This window comes from Centrocercus urophasianus, unplaced genomic scaffold (assembly GCF_019232065.1).
Source record: "Centrocercus urophasianus isolate 14NV4802_14NV808 unplaced genomic scaffold, USGS_Curo_1.0 seq_22, whole genome shotgun sequence".
In the NCBI taxonomy this organism is placed as follows: Eukaryota; Metazoa; Chordata; class Aves; order Galliformes; family Phasianidae; genus Centrocercus; species Centrocercus urophasianus.
The window spans coordinates 9,370,045-9,386,584 of NW_024884778.1; the positions used below are offsets into that span (position 1 = coordinate 9,370,045).

At 46.0% G+C, this 16,540-nt stretch overlaps 1 protein-coding gene across 1 annotated transcript in view; it reads right to left on the bottom strand.

The window, feature by feature from the left end:
• CHST13 (carbohydrate sulfotransferase 13) overlaps positions 1–1,126 on the bottom strand; it is a 21,462-nt gene extending 20,336 nt beyond the window's left edge. The window contains exon 1 of the mRNA XM_042823523.1: positions 1,027–1,126. Within this exon, the coding sequence (XP_042679457.1) occupies positions 1,027–1,075 (49 nt within the window). The 5' untranslated portion in view covers positions 1,076–1,126. The remainder of the gene's footprint in view (positions 1–1,026) is intronic.
• Between the last annotated feature and the right edge of the window lie 15,414 nt (positions 1,127–16,540).

Below are 16,540 nucleotides of genomic sequence, written 5' to 3' on the forward strand. Positions count from 1 at the left end.
GCGGGAAGGGGAACGTCGCCCCCCTGCGCCCCGCAGGCAGCCCCATGCGGCCCCGCGGAGCGGAGAGCCGGGGGTCGGGAACGTGCCGCCCGCCCCGCTGCCTCGTGGCTCTGCGGCTTCGCGCCGGGCAGGAAGGAGTTACTGATGTGCTGGCGAGACTCGGGAGTTTGCTGATGGCTTTTCTCAGCACGTTCCGCGCTTCGTAAGCATCGTAAAGTTACGTGGCCTTAAAACATACTTTTTTTTTTTTTTTAAAAAAAAAAAAAGAAGATCCTGCAGGGTTCAACTGAAAGCAGCAATGCTCCCGAGCAGTGCTAACCCAAGCAATAAAGTTACGTAGGAGAGGGATTTTCTCCTATTTTTCTCCTTATCTCTGCATGCTTTTAGAAGGCAAGAGTGTACAGGTCTCATACTGCATCCCCTGACCTCCCGGCTCTGTACCTGCCGGCAAAATGAGCTCTGAGCTTCTGAAATAGCAGTAGTGCTGCTGAACCCCCTCTGCGGAGGACCTGCGCAGAGGCCAGCCTGGAAATGTAGGCTGAGAGCGGGGTTCCCACTGCCAACGCTCGATGACTCCTTCCATCCCCTAAAGGCTTTAGGAGGGAGGACAGCTCAAGGAGGAGTGGCGGGGAATGACAAAGAACGCACGTGGCAGGCTTTGTTCTACCCTGGTGTAAAGCTAAGCCAGGAGGAGGAGTTCATTGTGTGAAGGAATGAGCGGAGCACAAGGGGACACACGGTGGGTTGTACCCGTGGCACTGCACAGCTCTGTGCAGTGCGAACCCCTTCCCATTGCTTTTCAGCAGCTGAGAAGTGCACTCTGTTTTTCACTTTCCCACCTTATGGATTGAACACTGGAAAACCTGGCTAAGGGTTCCCAGAGGACCAAAGTCAATGAACATATCCTCAGCCCAGCTTCCCTGGGCTCAGCGACAGAAACACCAATACAAAGCAGCCAAGCTTCACCCTAGTTATTCATTCCCTCCAGAGAAAATAAAGCATCCCATTCACATCCCAGGCACTGACCTGCTGAAAGATGTCCGTGTGTTGCAGCTGCACAGGGGCACAGGCCCATCTGTGCTTCTATCCCAGGCGAGATCCACAGGACTCAGCTGAGAGAAAGCACATCTTTTAGATGCATGGGGTACCTACTTGGGCTCAGCTGCAGACACATTCAGCACTAATGCTAAATACCATAATCAAAAGAACAAACACATTTTCAGGTGCACTGTGTTGGAAGCAGTTGATGGTGATGGCACACGTGGCAGGTCGAGGCCTTGCTTGGAAGAAACAAGTATTTGCTAGAGACTTCCTTGCTCCCTGTTTGCACAGGGCCTCTCACCACGGGGTCAGAGCATGGCTAGCACTATTTACCACTGTGAGGGCACCACTGATGGCCAGTAACAATGGCCAAAGGTTACTCATCACACCACGTGGAGGAAAATGATTTGTTAATGCTGAGGAAATGCATTTGATCTGTGGGTGAAAAGGGAGTGCTTTTGGCCAGCAAAAAGATGCAGTTCCTTTGGTGCAGTGCATGCTCCATTCCCCCCCTGCTCATTAGCTGTCCTCGTTACTGTCTTCTCAGCAGGTTTTTCCCCAATGATTGCTGTTTCCCAGGCTCTTGGTGCCACTGAGTGAGATTAACCCTAAGCTTTGGTCTGATTACCACAATGAATAGAAAATTAACAGCAATGAGTTTCAGCTGGAAACTGAGGAATCTGCTGAATTCCTCCCCAGGTCCTGGTTTTCTGGCTACTAGGAAAAGGAGTCCTTCTAGGGCAAACTTTGCTTTTGTGCTCAGCTGTTTAATGCTGCAGCAAGAGTTTACCTTGGCCACGTGCTCGTGAGACCTCCATCTGCTGGTGGCTGGGCTCCAGTGCATATTGCCACAGCCCCCAAATCTCACCACACCAGCCACGGTCTGTAGGGAATTGCACTGATGTGGTACAAACTTTCTTCAGAGACCAGCATCTGAGTTCTCAGAGATGGGAAATTTCCTCTTCATTTTCTAAGCGTTGTATCTATCACACTGCATCCACATCTTCTGTGGGCATTAATGTGCCCTGTGTTACTCAATTTTATGGCATCAGTGCAATATCAGCTGAGGAGAACCTTGCAAAGCTCATCCTCTGCTTGAGCACACATGTACACAGCTTGTTCTGAAAGTTTCCCAGAGATAGGCACCCATCCATTCTGGCTCTGCAGACCCCACAATGGTGGGGTGGTCTTCCTACCACCTTATCTGAATCATCCTTGTCATAATGGGAACCCTCTTCTATTTTGCCTTGGATCAATCAAGGGAGTTCAGTTCTGCTATATTTGATAACAAGAAAAGGCCAGTTCTGCTCATATTAGCCAGCTGAAATAGTAGCTTTCTTAAGCAGTGCACTGATTTTTCCACCATCTCCTCAAGCCTTTTACATTGGCAGAACGTGGGTTTTCAAAGGGAAAAAACACAAGTGTTTAAACCCACTTGGTACCAATTTACAACAGCTGTAGTTCAGAACAGCAGGGAATTGTTGGGTGGATTTCTTTTCACCATTAAGAGCTGTAGTGACTGTTTGCAGGCTCAATATATGCAATCATAGAATATAGCAGAAATAGTTTGGATAAAAGGTAGAATTTACAACTAAATATCTCTAGAAAGGTACCTGGAGAGTTAAAAGTACAGAAAATAAGAGGATTGTTGAATCTTTAAAATCTATGGGTAGATTTTGCCACTTGTTCTTACCACGTAATGCTGATACCTTGAAAAACCTCCTCAATCTTCGGGGGCTGTGGCAGGGAATGTGCAACTGACCCCAAAGATGCTGCACAGCCTGGGGAATCCTGCTGAGTTTGTGGGTATGACAGCATGCACTGCCTAAAGTTCAGCACATCCACACACCTTGTCAGAAGAAGGATAGTAAGGATTAGCATCTGGGCCTGAGTAGTTAATATTGTAACCTTGCTAATTCCATTGCTCGCTGACCTTTTTGTTCCTGAGCAAAACAGTAATCGCTTCCCAGAGATCCTCTGGCATTTGTCTCAGGGGAAATCTCCCTGGAGACAAGGAAATTAAAGACTGGCCACTCTCCTCTCATCCTGAAATGCTGGCCTCTGTCAAAAGAGATGTCCAGAAATCATTCATGTAACTTGCTTACTGCCACAATTTAAAAATAAAAAATAAATAAAAGCAGCAGCTGTTTTCTTTTAAAAGCACCAGTGATGGGAGCAGACCAAATTACAGGCCCTGAGGACTGCTCTCTGCCTGCAACACTTGCTGCTAGAAATACCACTGGTATGAAGGAAACTCCCACCAACCATTTTATTCAGTGGTGGCAGCTAGGGACCCTGCTTGCCTTTTGTACCAGACATTTATATTTCATTAGTTTATACGCTGTAACCAGCTGGGAGCTTGTTCTCTGCTGTCTGATTTAGAGGCTCACAGGCAGAAGGGATGGGATTTACAGGTACATGGTAGAAAACCAATTGCCCTTGATCTTAGCACACTGGGAACTGCAGCTACTTCCGACAGCAAGAGCAACAAATCTGTCAAGCCTCCCACCAGCAGCACAAGACTCCTGCAGTCAGCTTCTACTCTGTGCACTGCTGCTGCCTGCACATTTCCAGCAGAAAGCCTCAGCCTCTCTTCCTGCTGCCCACAGCACCAGCTGCTGCCAGTCAGCTCCATCTGCCATCTCCAGAGCGGCTACATGTGGGGTCACACAAAGAGAAGAGGATGCTGTTGCATTGCTCCTGGCTGAGGTGGGAGCCTGCTGGTGGCTTTCCTGCACCTGGGGGCTCAGCCATAGCAGCTGGTCCTGCTCTGTGCCTGCCCAGCAGTGCACTCACGTTGTGGCCCTCACAGCCGGTCCAGCTTTCCCATTTGGAGCACCCATGTGGAGTCATAGAATGATAGAATTGTTTGAGTTGGAAGGGACCTTTAAGGGCCATCGAGTCCAACTTCCCTTGCAGTGAACAGGGACATCTACAGCTCGATCAGATTTTTCTGTTTGTGTACTCATACTGAGCGAAGGAGAGAGCGCTCATTTCTAACAAAGCATTTCAGTGCACAAGAAGACAGAAGATATCAGTGAACAAACCAATGGATAACCAAGGGGAGCACTCTGCTCCCGGCCCAATACCAGGTGTCCCATGTCCTTCTGGTGTTTGGAAGCTGGAAGATTCAGTTCATGCAACTGTCAGAATCCACCTGACAGACTTGAGGAGGAGCAAACCATTAAATATCATCAGCTGGCATCTCATCAGCTGCCAGAAAATGAGTTCTGTCCATGTGCTGCCCCTCCTCGTGGAAATGGCTGGGGCTTGGGGTCACCACTGGGAGATCAGACCTTACTTCAGGGACTCGAGCACTCTGCTCTTTAAGCATTTGGTTGAAGCTGGTGGTAAGGAGGAGGAGTAGCTGTGTTTGCCCACAGCTACGGTGCCTCTGCTGATGCATTTGCAAGCCCAGAATTGCCAGTTTGAAGCCTGCATGGAACAGGCCAGGTCTTTGGCTGCCATAAGCATTTTTTCAGAGACTTTATTGGTATTTATCCCAACAGAGAGGCAAGGTGCAAGTTGTCTATACACATGCATTTGATGCATTTTTTAACAGCACATTGTATACCTTCACAAAAGGTATAGGACAGATTATGCTAAGTTTTGTTTGCCTGGCAGCATGTGACTCAGTAGCACAGGCAAGCCCAGTGCCTTAGGAGAGCAGTTAGTAAAGGCTGCTCAGAAATTGCAATGAAAAGTCCTGTTTTCAGCTGTTGTGCTCTCATCCATTGAAATGGCTCCATATGCAGAGGGAATTTAAAAAAAAAAAAAAAAAAACACAACAAAACAACACACAGGCCAAAGACAGTCTGACCCTGACATAAAATGCCATCAGTGCAATGCTATAAAAACACTCTGTCACAGCAGTGCTGTAAAAGTCTCCTCAATCAAAGAATGAGCATGCTGAGAAAGTTATCTTGCTCCTTAAAACCTTGTGTGACAGGCAGGGATGGAAGTCCTGCATGCCCTTGTCCTTCTCACACCAAGGAAGCTTGGGCAAGGCTTTTCACTGACCTGCTGACGGTACTTGCTGCCCTCTGGGATGGCAGGGGGGCTTATTTTATGCCTGAGAACTGTAGACTGAGCCATCCTCCCAGTCTCACAATGCTACATGTTTTAGTATGTGGTTTTATGCAACAGTGTGCTGCCTGCCTCCTTCCAGGGGCTGCTGAACCTGTGCCTTGTCAAAGCTCTTATCACCACTTATAGCCCTGACATCATGGTCAGACCATCAGAAACACTGACACTGCCCTACAACACAGCATAATGACCCTGGAAGAAAAGGAGAATGAAAGGATGCAACGGGATGGAGCAATGCTTCCAGTGATCCTGTGTGATTTAGGTACACACTTAGGTGGGTCTTTAGGTCCTTAAATCCCCTAAGTACCACTGAAACATCCCTTCATGACTAAAAATGGAGTTTCCTGTTTCCCGAGGGGGGTATGATTGAAATACTCATCATCTAAGTACTGTTTGAGAGGCTGCACCCTGCATGTACTGCCACAAAGTCAAACTCACAGCCATTCCTGCAATGTTAAGCACAGAGAACTAATTGCCCACACCTGGGCATGACAGGGCTGGCCAAAGCCAAATTAAACAGGTTCAATTTGATGGAAATCCTGGTTGAAAAATCATATGTATGTTCTCTGTCCAGCCATCTTCCATGGCTCTATGTGTTTTCACTACTCTAGAAGCCTGAGATACTATTTTTATTTAGACTAAAAATAATAAAGGCTTTTCTCCAATCCTCTGGGTGCCCTAATTGAATTACGTCTGCATTAGTAAACCCTAGCACTGCTAAAATGAAGGCAGCCAACTACCCAGAGTGTCTAGGAGGCACGTCTAGGAGGCACGGTGTCTGCCTCCTCCAGAAACTCTATCCAGAGGTGCCTTGTGCAAGAAGTTTAGTCCTGGAGTGTTACCAAATGAGGTTACTTGCAATTATGGAGTGGAAAAAGCACATTCCACGTCTCTGAGCCATCGCACAGTTCCTCTCCTTTACAAAGAGATTTCTCTAACAAGGACTTTGGTCCAATTTTTGCATAGTCCGTTGTAGATAGGAGAGGATGGGGCAATGGCTTTGGGCCACAGCTCTTATTACTACCACAGTTAATTCAGAGAAAACAGCCCACGGATGGCTGAAAATGCCAAAGAATGGTCTGGCTGCCATCAAGCCTACATCTTATAGCACTGAATGGCTGTGCTTGTTAAATACTGCTGCATTTCCAGCTGGTTGCAATGGGCTCTATTCTTTTCAGCATAGCTAAAATAATCCACAGAAGCATCCCTAAACCTGACCTTCTCAAAGATTTGCTGTCACTGAGGGGGAGAGAGAGAAAAAGCTAATTCTTTTCTACAGATGTTCTCAGCAGTACTGTGATTTCAGCAAAACCACAAAGATTCAAGTGCCTCTCTTAGCTAAGGAAGCAAGCACAGTCAAATGCCTTCCCCAGACCTTCCTCCCAGCTAACAGTGCAGCTAGTGTCACTGAAGAAAAAAAAATAAGCAAACTGTGGAGGTTTTTATTTACTTATTTATTTTTTTGCTGTGATTTCTGTGGTTAAAGCTGTGGCTGAAAGCAGCAGTAGCAGGTTACAGCAGAAACTGAATACGCTACTGTGAAGAGGTTTGGCTCAGTGAACTGGGCAGTCTGAAAGAGAAATTGGTTTGCAAGCTTCAGAAATGGATTTAAACAAAACAAGATTATCTCTTTCAATGGAGACGTGCTTTCTTCTCACCAGCTGGATGCAGTATAAGGTAAGCACCCTGGAGCTAATGGAGCAGAGGAACTCAAAGGTTTCACTTAACCTCTCAATTATGTCCTCTCCCCCAGCAGCTCAGTTTAGCAGTCCTCTGCTCTCATAGAGGCTTTTCCCACATGTGAGACAGGAGAGTAAATCCACCCCCATCCTCACAGCCTTTTAGCTGGAAGCACCAGCCTCGTGTTGCTTTCTACAGATGCCCACTGCTGATATGGAAAAGCTTCTTGCTGCCCTTCAAAGCAGCTGTAAGTGAGCAGTAAAATCATCACTGAGAGGGAACAACGATTATGTATTATCTGGAAGTATGGTTGGCTGAGAATATAAACTCTTGCTCCACACAAAGAAAAGATTAGGAACGGGGGAAAAAAAGTAATAAAGTGGAGTTATTCTGCCAGTTAATCCTCATCCACACTGCAGTGCAATATATATGGTTTTATAGCCCTCTCAGCTTTATTTCCCCTGATAGTTGGTCTGTGGCCAGCCAAACTACTCCTGTGGAGCCCAAGGGAGGTTCATGGTGCTAAACCAGCCAACCATACAGTCAAGGCAAGACCTGACTTTCCAGGACCTCCTCTCAAGATTTCCAAAGCTTGACAAAGTAGGCATGGCTCCATGGGTCTCGTGAGCCACTGATTGACTACCCCAAAATTTATAGTTGTGTGGTTGCTACAGCTAAAAGAGAGAGAGAGTTTTCTGTTTCATATTTTCCAATGAAAGCTTAATTGGAGCATGCAGTAGCCAAGAAAAGAAAATCATTTTCAGCTGAAGTATCTAAAATGTATTCTGCAATCCATCGGGACACGTGCACATTAGTGAGAAGCCTAATCCTAAATCCTACCCTTTGTGACCAAAACTAGAAATGACAATCAATGACACAATGCAAAATCTCGTTGTTTTGGTTACAGTATCCCCAGAATCTGTCCTGAACTCAAAGAAGCCAGGTCTGCGGCTTCGTGTTGACATCTGAGATTATCAAGGAACAGGAATCAATGAATAGCTGCATTGAACCACTTCACGTGCCTCACTAATGTGTTAAATAATGGCTGAATAAAGAAAGAATGTGTAATAGTCGAGTGAAATATTAGACCATACAGAAACACTGTGCTAAAAGCATCAGTTTTTCCTACAAAGAAAAATGGTGGTATTTCTACACAGACTCAGCCAAAAAGACTTTCCGCCCACTCCAGCTTTTGAAACAATTAATTTCATGGAAACCAGAGAGGGAAATCCTGCTGTGGAACCAAATGCTTTGAAAACAGTACTTTGGTGAAAGCAAATGCACCTGGCTTTTCTGGGCTGCACTCAGAGGAAGCTCCTATTAGCTTCAGTGACAGATGTGAATACATATACTCTCCAGTATCTCACCTTTCTTTTCCAATTTTAAAATTACATTAAGTGCAAAATAAAGGGGGAAAACCTTTCCTTACCTAGAGTCAGAAATCTGTTTTTCTTCTTATCAAAAAAGCCTTTCCAACCACATACCCTCAAGAATATTGGCTGCAAAATCAATCAGCAGTCTTTTACCTAAGAACCCCATTTAGCACAAGCATTTCTCTTGGCCTAAGCCTTCTCCGGGGGCAGAAGATGTCATTTCTGATGGCATGGGATTTGTACCAAATCAGCATCTGCATTCCCTCAGGAACTCTACATTCACCTGGGTAGAGCAATGCCAGAAAGATAACTCCTAGACAAAAATGAACCTTAGAGCAACCAAGATGGTTGCAATTTGGGAAAACTGTAAGCAAGTTGAAATGAATTACTGATGCTGGAAATGCTGATCTAATTTAACAATAGGTGGTGTACCTGCCTCACAAAAACATGCACACAAAATCTGGTATTGTGAGGACAAATGTAGAAATGAAGGCTGGAAATCACCATCACCTCAAGCACTGTAAGGAAGTCATGGAAAGCAGCTTTTTTCTCGCAGACAAGAGGTGATAATTTCATCCTCTCTCACAGTGAAAACACTGGTTCCTGAATTTAAATTCTCTCAGAATAAGACAAAATGCCCTCCAGGTTGTTTCTTATCCACGGAATTAACTGAGGCCATGAATTTTGAGACTCTCTCAAACAGACAGCATCTCATTTTCTAACACTTTTCAAAAAGCCTAATAAAGATGAAATGAGCAGCATTTTTATTACCCGTTTTAACATAGAAGCCAGGAGTGGAAACATTGAGGAATGCCACTGATTCAGTAGACAAATGCTGTGGTGTGTCTCTGCATTAAAACCTTAAGGATGAAGCTGTGGGTGTAGTTTATCTAAAATCTAGACAGAGCTATGCAGGGGACTGAGGCAAGAGAAGGAGATGATGGAGAGCAGTGGTTCCCAGTTGATGGCATTGCATGTGCCCTCTGTAAAACCCAAAGGGATGCAGCCATGAGCTCAGAGCTCTGCTCACACATTCAGCAGAACTTCCCAAAGTCAGAGGGGAAGGCTCAGTGTCCCAAGGGTGTTAGCAGCTCCCCACACCCTCCTGCTTTGGAAAGGGGGTACTGGGTGCTTCCTGGCAAACTCCGAAAGAGTTTTAGTGATAGGACTATGTAAAGGCTTGGTCAGAAGGGCCGTGTTGCCAGACAAGTTAATGCCATAAGAACACAATGCTTTCATGGTTCTTAATGGCAAAAAAGACACAGTTAAGCGCACAGTGAATCTTGTAGGCTTTGTAAAAGCTCCATAAACAGTTCCAAGTCCTGATGAGGTGGGAACATGGAGCTCTGTGCCCTACCAGTAGCTGCAGGTTCCTTTCCACTTCACTCTTTAATCAATTACACATTTGCTACCGCTGCACATTTGGCTACTGTAACCTGGACCCCTAATCCACACTGTTGTCTGCCTAATACAGAAGCCATGACCCCACAACAGGAGGAAGAGAAATGGCTTTAGAAGCCCACTCCAAAGAGCACCCAGTGCAGTGACAGAAGATCCCTCCAAAAGGAAACCCATGGGGAAACCCTTATGCTTGCAAGCTACCATCAGAATTGGAAACAGCCTGGTCCTGCTTTGTACTGAACACCCATGTAATGTGAGTATCATGGACCTGGAGGGTTCATCTGGCTGTTAGACTGACCTGCTATAGAATCCCAGAGAGTGAGCAGTCCTCCCACAGCACAGTGTGTGAACTGGAACAGCCAGGCAGGCGGTGGTCAATCTCCAGCAGGTTGTCAGGTTTTGACCTGAAAGAAAAGGAGAAAAAAAGTTAGAATTGTAGAATCATCACAGACTGCCAAAATCATCCAGCCCAACCATCAACCCATCCCACCATCCCCTGTAGGATTTCAAGGCGTCCAGACTCAGGCTGAATGTGTGCAGGCACAGACGTGTGATGGAAACGCTGATCTGCATATCTCTGAGGGCAATGGAAAACATTCAGCCTGCTTCTACACTCTCCTCATGCACAGATTTATTTTATTTATTGAGGGTCTCTCACGGTTCAGGAGTACACAGAAGAGTTAATTTAATTTACTATGAAGTGCCACACAGTGGTATGAAACGTTTCATACACAGACAAAATTAAAAGGTTTCCCTGAATTGAAAAGCTGAGTTATTTCCAATTGTATTCAGAAGGGTCAGAAAACAGAAGAATGGGAGGAAAATCTTTTTCCATGGGATGAAAGGAGATGGAAGTTAATGATCTCTCATGATTAACTTACAGCCTCTTAGGCATCAATGTTAAATCAGCTAGGCTCCTGCTGACTTATCTCCTCTAAGACACCTTTAACAACTGATCTATTTCTTTCTGTTCAGTTTAAGTACAAGAACTTGAACACCTCAGTGTAAGTTCACTTCAGGTTCGCTTCCAGAGTAAAGGGGAAACCTGTCACTTTGCTTCAACTGTTAGTGCAGCATATATGTAATATATAAGCACGTATATATATATGCATATATATAGTGAGTATAAGAACATAGTTTGGGTTTTCATTGTTTTAGCAGGTTTGCTCTGGTGCCCAAAATTTGGACCAAACCACAGCCCCCATTGGTTTTGTTCTCCATGGTAGCCCACAGGTGTTCTGCAATAGAAATTAAAATGTTGCAAAATGTGGCAGAATTTCCAGAAATCATAGCATCCTTCCTGGGGAGCACTTCTCCTTGAGAGCAGGAGGGTTTTGCAGACATGCACTGAGCTTTCTCCCCATGCTGGAAATGCTCTAACCTTCAATCCATACCTTCCCAAGGACGCCCACTGCAGCAGGAGGCCAATGCAGGTCCATCTTAAGCTATAAGTCACAGACTCATAGAATAACAGAATCGTTTGAGTTGGAAGGAAGCTTTGAAGACCATCTGGTCCAACTCCCCTGCAGTGAACAGGGATGCCTGCAGCTCCATCAGGTGCTCAGAGCCCATCCAGCCTGACCAGGGTATTCACATCCAGACCTGTTCAGCGTGCTGCTGACTGACACAAGGAATAATGCCGTTTCTAGTACAAAGACAACCTCTATTTGCAGAGAGGTTGTGCTGCTCTTTAAAGTGCAGCCAGGAGCAGAGAGTGCTCTTGCATCCTGCCGAGGGATGCTTTTTGCAGGGACTGAGCCCTGGCAGCATCCCCAATGGCACACTGAGCTGCCAAGCATGCCCATAGCCATGAAGGCAGTACATACACCCCAAAGCAGCCCTGCGTGTGTCTGCAAGTTTGTCCAATCATACCCTTGATCCCCGTGGGCATCCTCACTCCACCCCCCCAGAAAGCACTGCAGACAAATCATCTCTCCATTGTGTTTAACAGAAGGCACATATATGAAAGCCTTCATAAAGAAGAACACACTTCCCTCTTTGTGCATAGGGAGCATCAACTGGAAAGCAGCCAAGCAATTACCGAGCCCAAGAAGAAAGAAAGCATCAAATTCGTTACCCAGAAGACTTACAGACCAAACCTGAAAGGGATTATAAAACCCCATCCAAACAGACATAGCATTGCTACAGCAAAGCACCCAGTTCTCAGGAGGGGAGTGGAACCCCAGCAGTGTGGGGCAGCCATGCAGCCGCCTGCCCATGAGCACCATGGCTGTACCAAACCCCACTGTCTGCCCCATGCCAGCCAGCCAGTCCAAGCCCACCAGGAGATACCTGGCTGCAGTAATTCAGCAGCAGGGGACATTCCCCCAGAGGTCATTTTTCTGCTGATCAGAACCCTGATGATGGCTGGCTACGTTGCATGAATGGGTTTCGCTCATGCAGGGCACCTGCAGTTGGCTTATGGCCTGGCTGGATGTTTGCACAGCCTATCTCAAGTGTATCTGCTATTCAAGCTGACCCTATACATTCCATTGGTATTTTGGTTTTTTGGCTATTTTCCCCCTTCTCTGGGCTCATGACGAGGAGTTCTCTAACAATGGGCTACGGCACAGCCTAGAGCTGGGACTGACCGTGTCAAATGACAAGATATTTTTGTTATAACCCGTATAAGTAGGGGAAAGCCATGACTTTGAAGTAGAAAAGGTTTTTTTCTCCCGAGAACATGAAATCTTCCAGATCAGACAGGCCTTGCCCAAGGCGGTGTTCCTAGAAGAAGGACTGTTTTAGCTTCAACCTCCAGCTGCACCCTGAGCATTGGCGGTCTGCGGGTGCAGATGGATGTCAGCTCCTCCAGCCAAGATTTTGGCTGGCCAGATGGGTCAGAGCCCTGCACACATGTGAGTTGCAGTCCAGCCTCTTCCCCATCCAGTGCAAAAGAGTGCCCACATGGGCAGGGCACATCTACCTGATACAAACTGCCTGTCAGCTCAGAGAGCATCAGCATTGTATTTTTATATTTTTTTGGCTATCGAGCAAGTTGTGATTCCAGTGGGTCACATGCAGCACCATCCGTCCAGGGGAAACACAAACAAATAAATCAGTAAAGCCTGCGGGGTCATTGGAGTATCTGTCTGCCTGATGCCAACTGCAGAGGAGGCAGCTTGCTCCTTTGCCCTCTTGCCCCCACGCCAAGGATCTAACAAGGCAACCAAGGAACTACGTGAGGTGGGGTTTAATTACAATAAAATACACCAAGCACATCACACATATTGATTTGTAACTCTCACCAGAGATTGTTTTCATAAAGTAATTGCAGATGCTTGCTCTTGTTGCTTGCAAGTCAAATCTCAGTCTGTCTCTCTTAACAGCCTCTGCATCACGGATCTCACGAGAGGTTTGGGCACTTTAAAAGGATCAGCAATTATCTGTGGTGCTTGCTTTGCATTTACTTTCCTTGCATATTCGTGCCAGCAATATTTTAGCAAGCACATAACAGGAGGAAGCAGAGACTGACAATGGGGGATACAGCTGAAGTGAAGCAGATGTCTTTTAAATTCAGAGCACACATAGCACAGAAGCAGTGAGTAATCGAACACAAACCAGAAGTGAAACCAGAAAAGCTGAATTTTATACTTAGAACTGAACGCTACAGAAAAAAAAAAACCAAAAAACCAAAAAGTGGTGGTGCAGAAAAAGCCTTATTTTAAAAACTCTTTGCTTCTTTGAATGCCCCATTGCATTGCCAAGTAGCACAGATAAAGAATTCCAATAAACTGAGTTTTGTGTTGACCATGTCCCTCACATTATTGCTTTTTGGCACAACATGTAGGACAACTCCAGGCCAAAACACAAGTGATGCCGAAAGAACAACTGTTCCTTCCCTCCAGGAATGCGAGCTTTCTGATTGTTACATAAACACATTTGTATCTATTTTTTTGGGAGATTCACCACAATAGCAATTATACCATTACCCATGAGTCAGAGAACATTTTGCTGACATTTTAAAACATATAACTTAAGGCCAGAACCTCCTAAACTTCACAAACAAGTAGAGCTGATGGGAAACAGCCTTATTCACTCCAGTGGGATTGCTCTAATGAGCAAGGGTTTGTAAGATGTGATCTTAGATTGTGAACTGTATGGAGCTGCTTTGTTTTAATTGCAAGGCACTGGGCACATCCAGGCAGGAGCAAAACATGAGGATAAAAGAACAGCTTTGGAGAAACTGCAGATAATTATAAAATGAGAAAGAACCAAGGGTGGAGGGTTATTTCTTTCTGCTGGTTAATCTAGGAAACCTATTCAACTGAGGCAGAAACCAGTGGTCATTAGCAAAGTGACACGCAAGCAGTAAAAAACTCCAGTCTGAGCTTTTACCGTAATCACAGACCTGAAAGATGGACTTTCAGCTTCTTTTGGAACAGCTCGCTTCTAAAAGTGGACCCAAAACGTAACCCACACACCAGAGGCTATCTTTGGTGCAGAAGCCCTTCTGCATAAACCAACGCAAGGAGGTTTTTGGCAGCACAGCAGCTGCTCATAGCCCTGCTTTAGCTGTTGCATGGCCACAGACAGAGGCAGGCCGGGAGGCTGCTCCAACTCAGCACTGCTGCATTGTGCTGCAATTCAGCAGAAGCTTTGGATCCATGTAGCCCAGACATCAGCCTCCTCTCCCACACTTTGCTCACATCTGGATTTCAGATAAAGCTAAAATACTCTGGAATTAAACTCATAGAATCATAGAAACCTTTGAGTTGGAAAGAACCCTTAACATCCATCTGTTCCAACTTCCCCTGCTATGAACAGGGACACCCACAGCTCCATCAGAGCCCGTCCAGCCTGACCTTGGCTGTCTGCAAGGATGGGGCACCACCACCTCTCTGGGCAGCCTGTGCCAGTGCCTCACCATCATTGTTATATAAACACAATTTAAAACACAGCTTCTGTTTACTGTTCCCAGTGATATGGAGTGCTCACTTTTACCTGGCCTTGATAGGACTCTGAAATCTCAGCTGTGGGCTCTCAGTGCCTCATGCCCTGTCCTGGCCGCGTGGCAGAACCACACAGCTGTTACACGGCTCTGCTTTCTGCCTGGCCACGTTTCTATTAAAGCCATTTTGCTGCCAGAACCACAAAGGATGAGGTAAGGAGGAAAAAACTCAAAGGCTGTCAGCGAAACCACTCTCGAATAAGGTGACATAAGCCTCGCATACAACAGATAAAGCTTAATCTCTGAAAAGGGACAGCAGAAAGGCTGATAGGTTTCAAAACGAGGCACAACAGCTGTGTTTGGGTTGGCCAACGCCAGCTCTCCCTTCTGCTGCAGCTGGCTCTGCTCATGTGAACAAGGCAGATTAAAATGTGGCATACTGCAGACCTAAACCTGGAGCGCCGCGGGCTGGAGGCAGTGAGAACAGAGCTGTGATGCTCTGGTGACAACTCAGTAATAATTGCATGGTGCTGCCCACACTTCAATGGGGAGATAGCATTTGCTGGCTCAAAGCGTGCCTTTTTTTGTTGTTTCAAAAATGCCTTTTGATAGGAAAATGCACGTCTTTGTGTCTGTCTGGTTTGACTGCTGGGCTTAATTGGTCTTATTTTGGAGCATAACAAATCAGCAAGATGCAGTAGAAGTCAGAATAGATCGAGCTAAAAAGCTTTCTGTAACTTGCCGCCACAGAAAGAGGCACTGCCCTCTTTCCACAGTAATAGCTATACCACCAACCTGAAAAGGAGCTTAAAATAAGTAACAGTACTAAAAAAGGAAAGGGTGTATGCAGGAGTGTATCTGTGGAGCCACTCCACCCACTGTGATGGGAAAAAACTCAACTGGGTGGACCTGCATTCCAGCAGCAGCTCAGGATGCCGGCACTTCATATTCCTGTGCCTGCAGATACACTTTTCTTACCCACAGTCACAATTGTGGAGGAAAAATAAGAGGCAGCTCGATAAACAAAGCGAGGCACAACAAAGCACTCAAGAGAAAAACGGAAATAATTTGTTCGACAAGACGAAGAACAACACACTGTGTGTGTTCAGGAGTGCTGCTTTTCATCTTTGTGGTAATTGCATCGTTTATTAGGTGATGCTTCCTGGGATGGTGTTTAGAGTTATTGTGTGAGGATGTCATAACATCCGTATTCATTAGATAACTTTGGGGACCTCGCTGTGGGAGACTGTAAGGAGAGGGAATGAGAGAGAAATTGTCTGAGAGAGATCAGGTGTGCTGCTGGGATGCGAAGGGCACAGTGCTCAAAACAAATCAAGCTGCAACCTTTTCCTGCAGGTGTAAGAAGCCCAGGGTTCAGGTCTAAGCTGGCATCTCACATACTGGTGAGAACTGGGGAAAACTGGATGCAATCCATTGGCTCCTGCCGAAAAGGAATGAGCTGAGAGAGGCTAGGAGATTTGGAACAAGAGAGGGCTTGAAGGAGCCTTGGGAGGCATGCCATGCTGTGAAGCTCTACTTCAGGACACGAGGTAATGGCTTTAATGGCTAGATGAGGTTCAGGTTGGATGTTGCGAAAAGTTTCTTCTCAGAAAGAGCAGTGATGCACTGGCACTGCTACCCAGGGAGTGGTGGAGTCACTGTCTCTGGAAGTGTTCAAGAGCCGTGAAGATGTGGCACTGAGGGATGTGGTCAGCAGGCATGGTGAGGATGGGTTGATGGTTGGATTTGATAATCTTAGAGGCCTTTTCCAATCGTAATCATTCTGTGATTCTTACAGAGGAGTTGTTCAACATGCTCACTGAGAGGTTTCGGTGCAAATGTACCTGGGCCCCTGCTGCTGATGGCAGCCTGGGAACCACAGAGCTGTTAAGGTCAGATAAAAGCCAGAAATGCAGTGATCTAATCCATAACCCTAAGTAGCCTGTCCTTGTGAGCTAGGCTCTGATACAACTTAAGGTAAAGTGCTGTTCCTTATTAGGGCTTTGTTAGTTCATGTCTCGTCACCATTACCTCCTTGTTTCCTCAAAGAAGTCCTAGAAGGAAAATC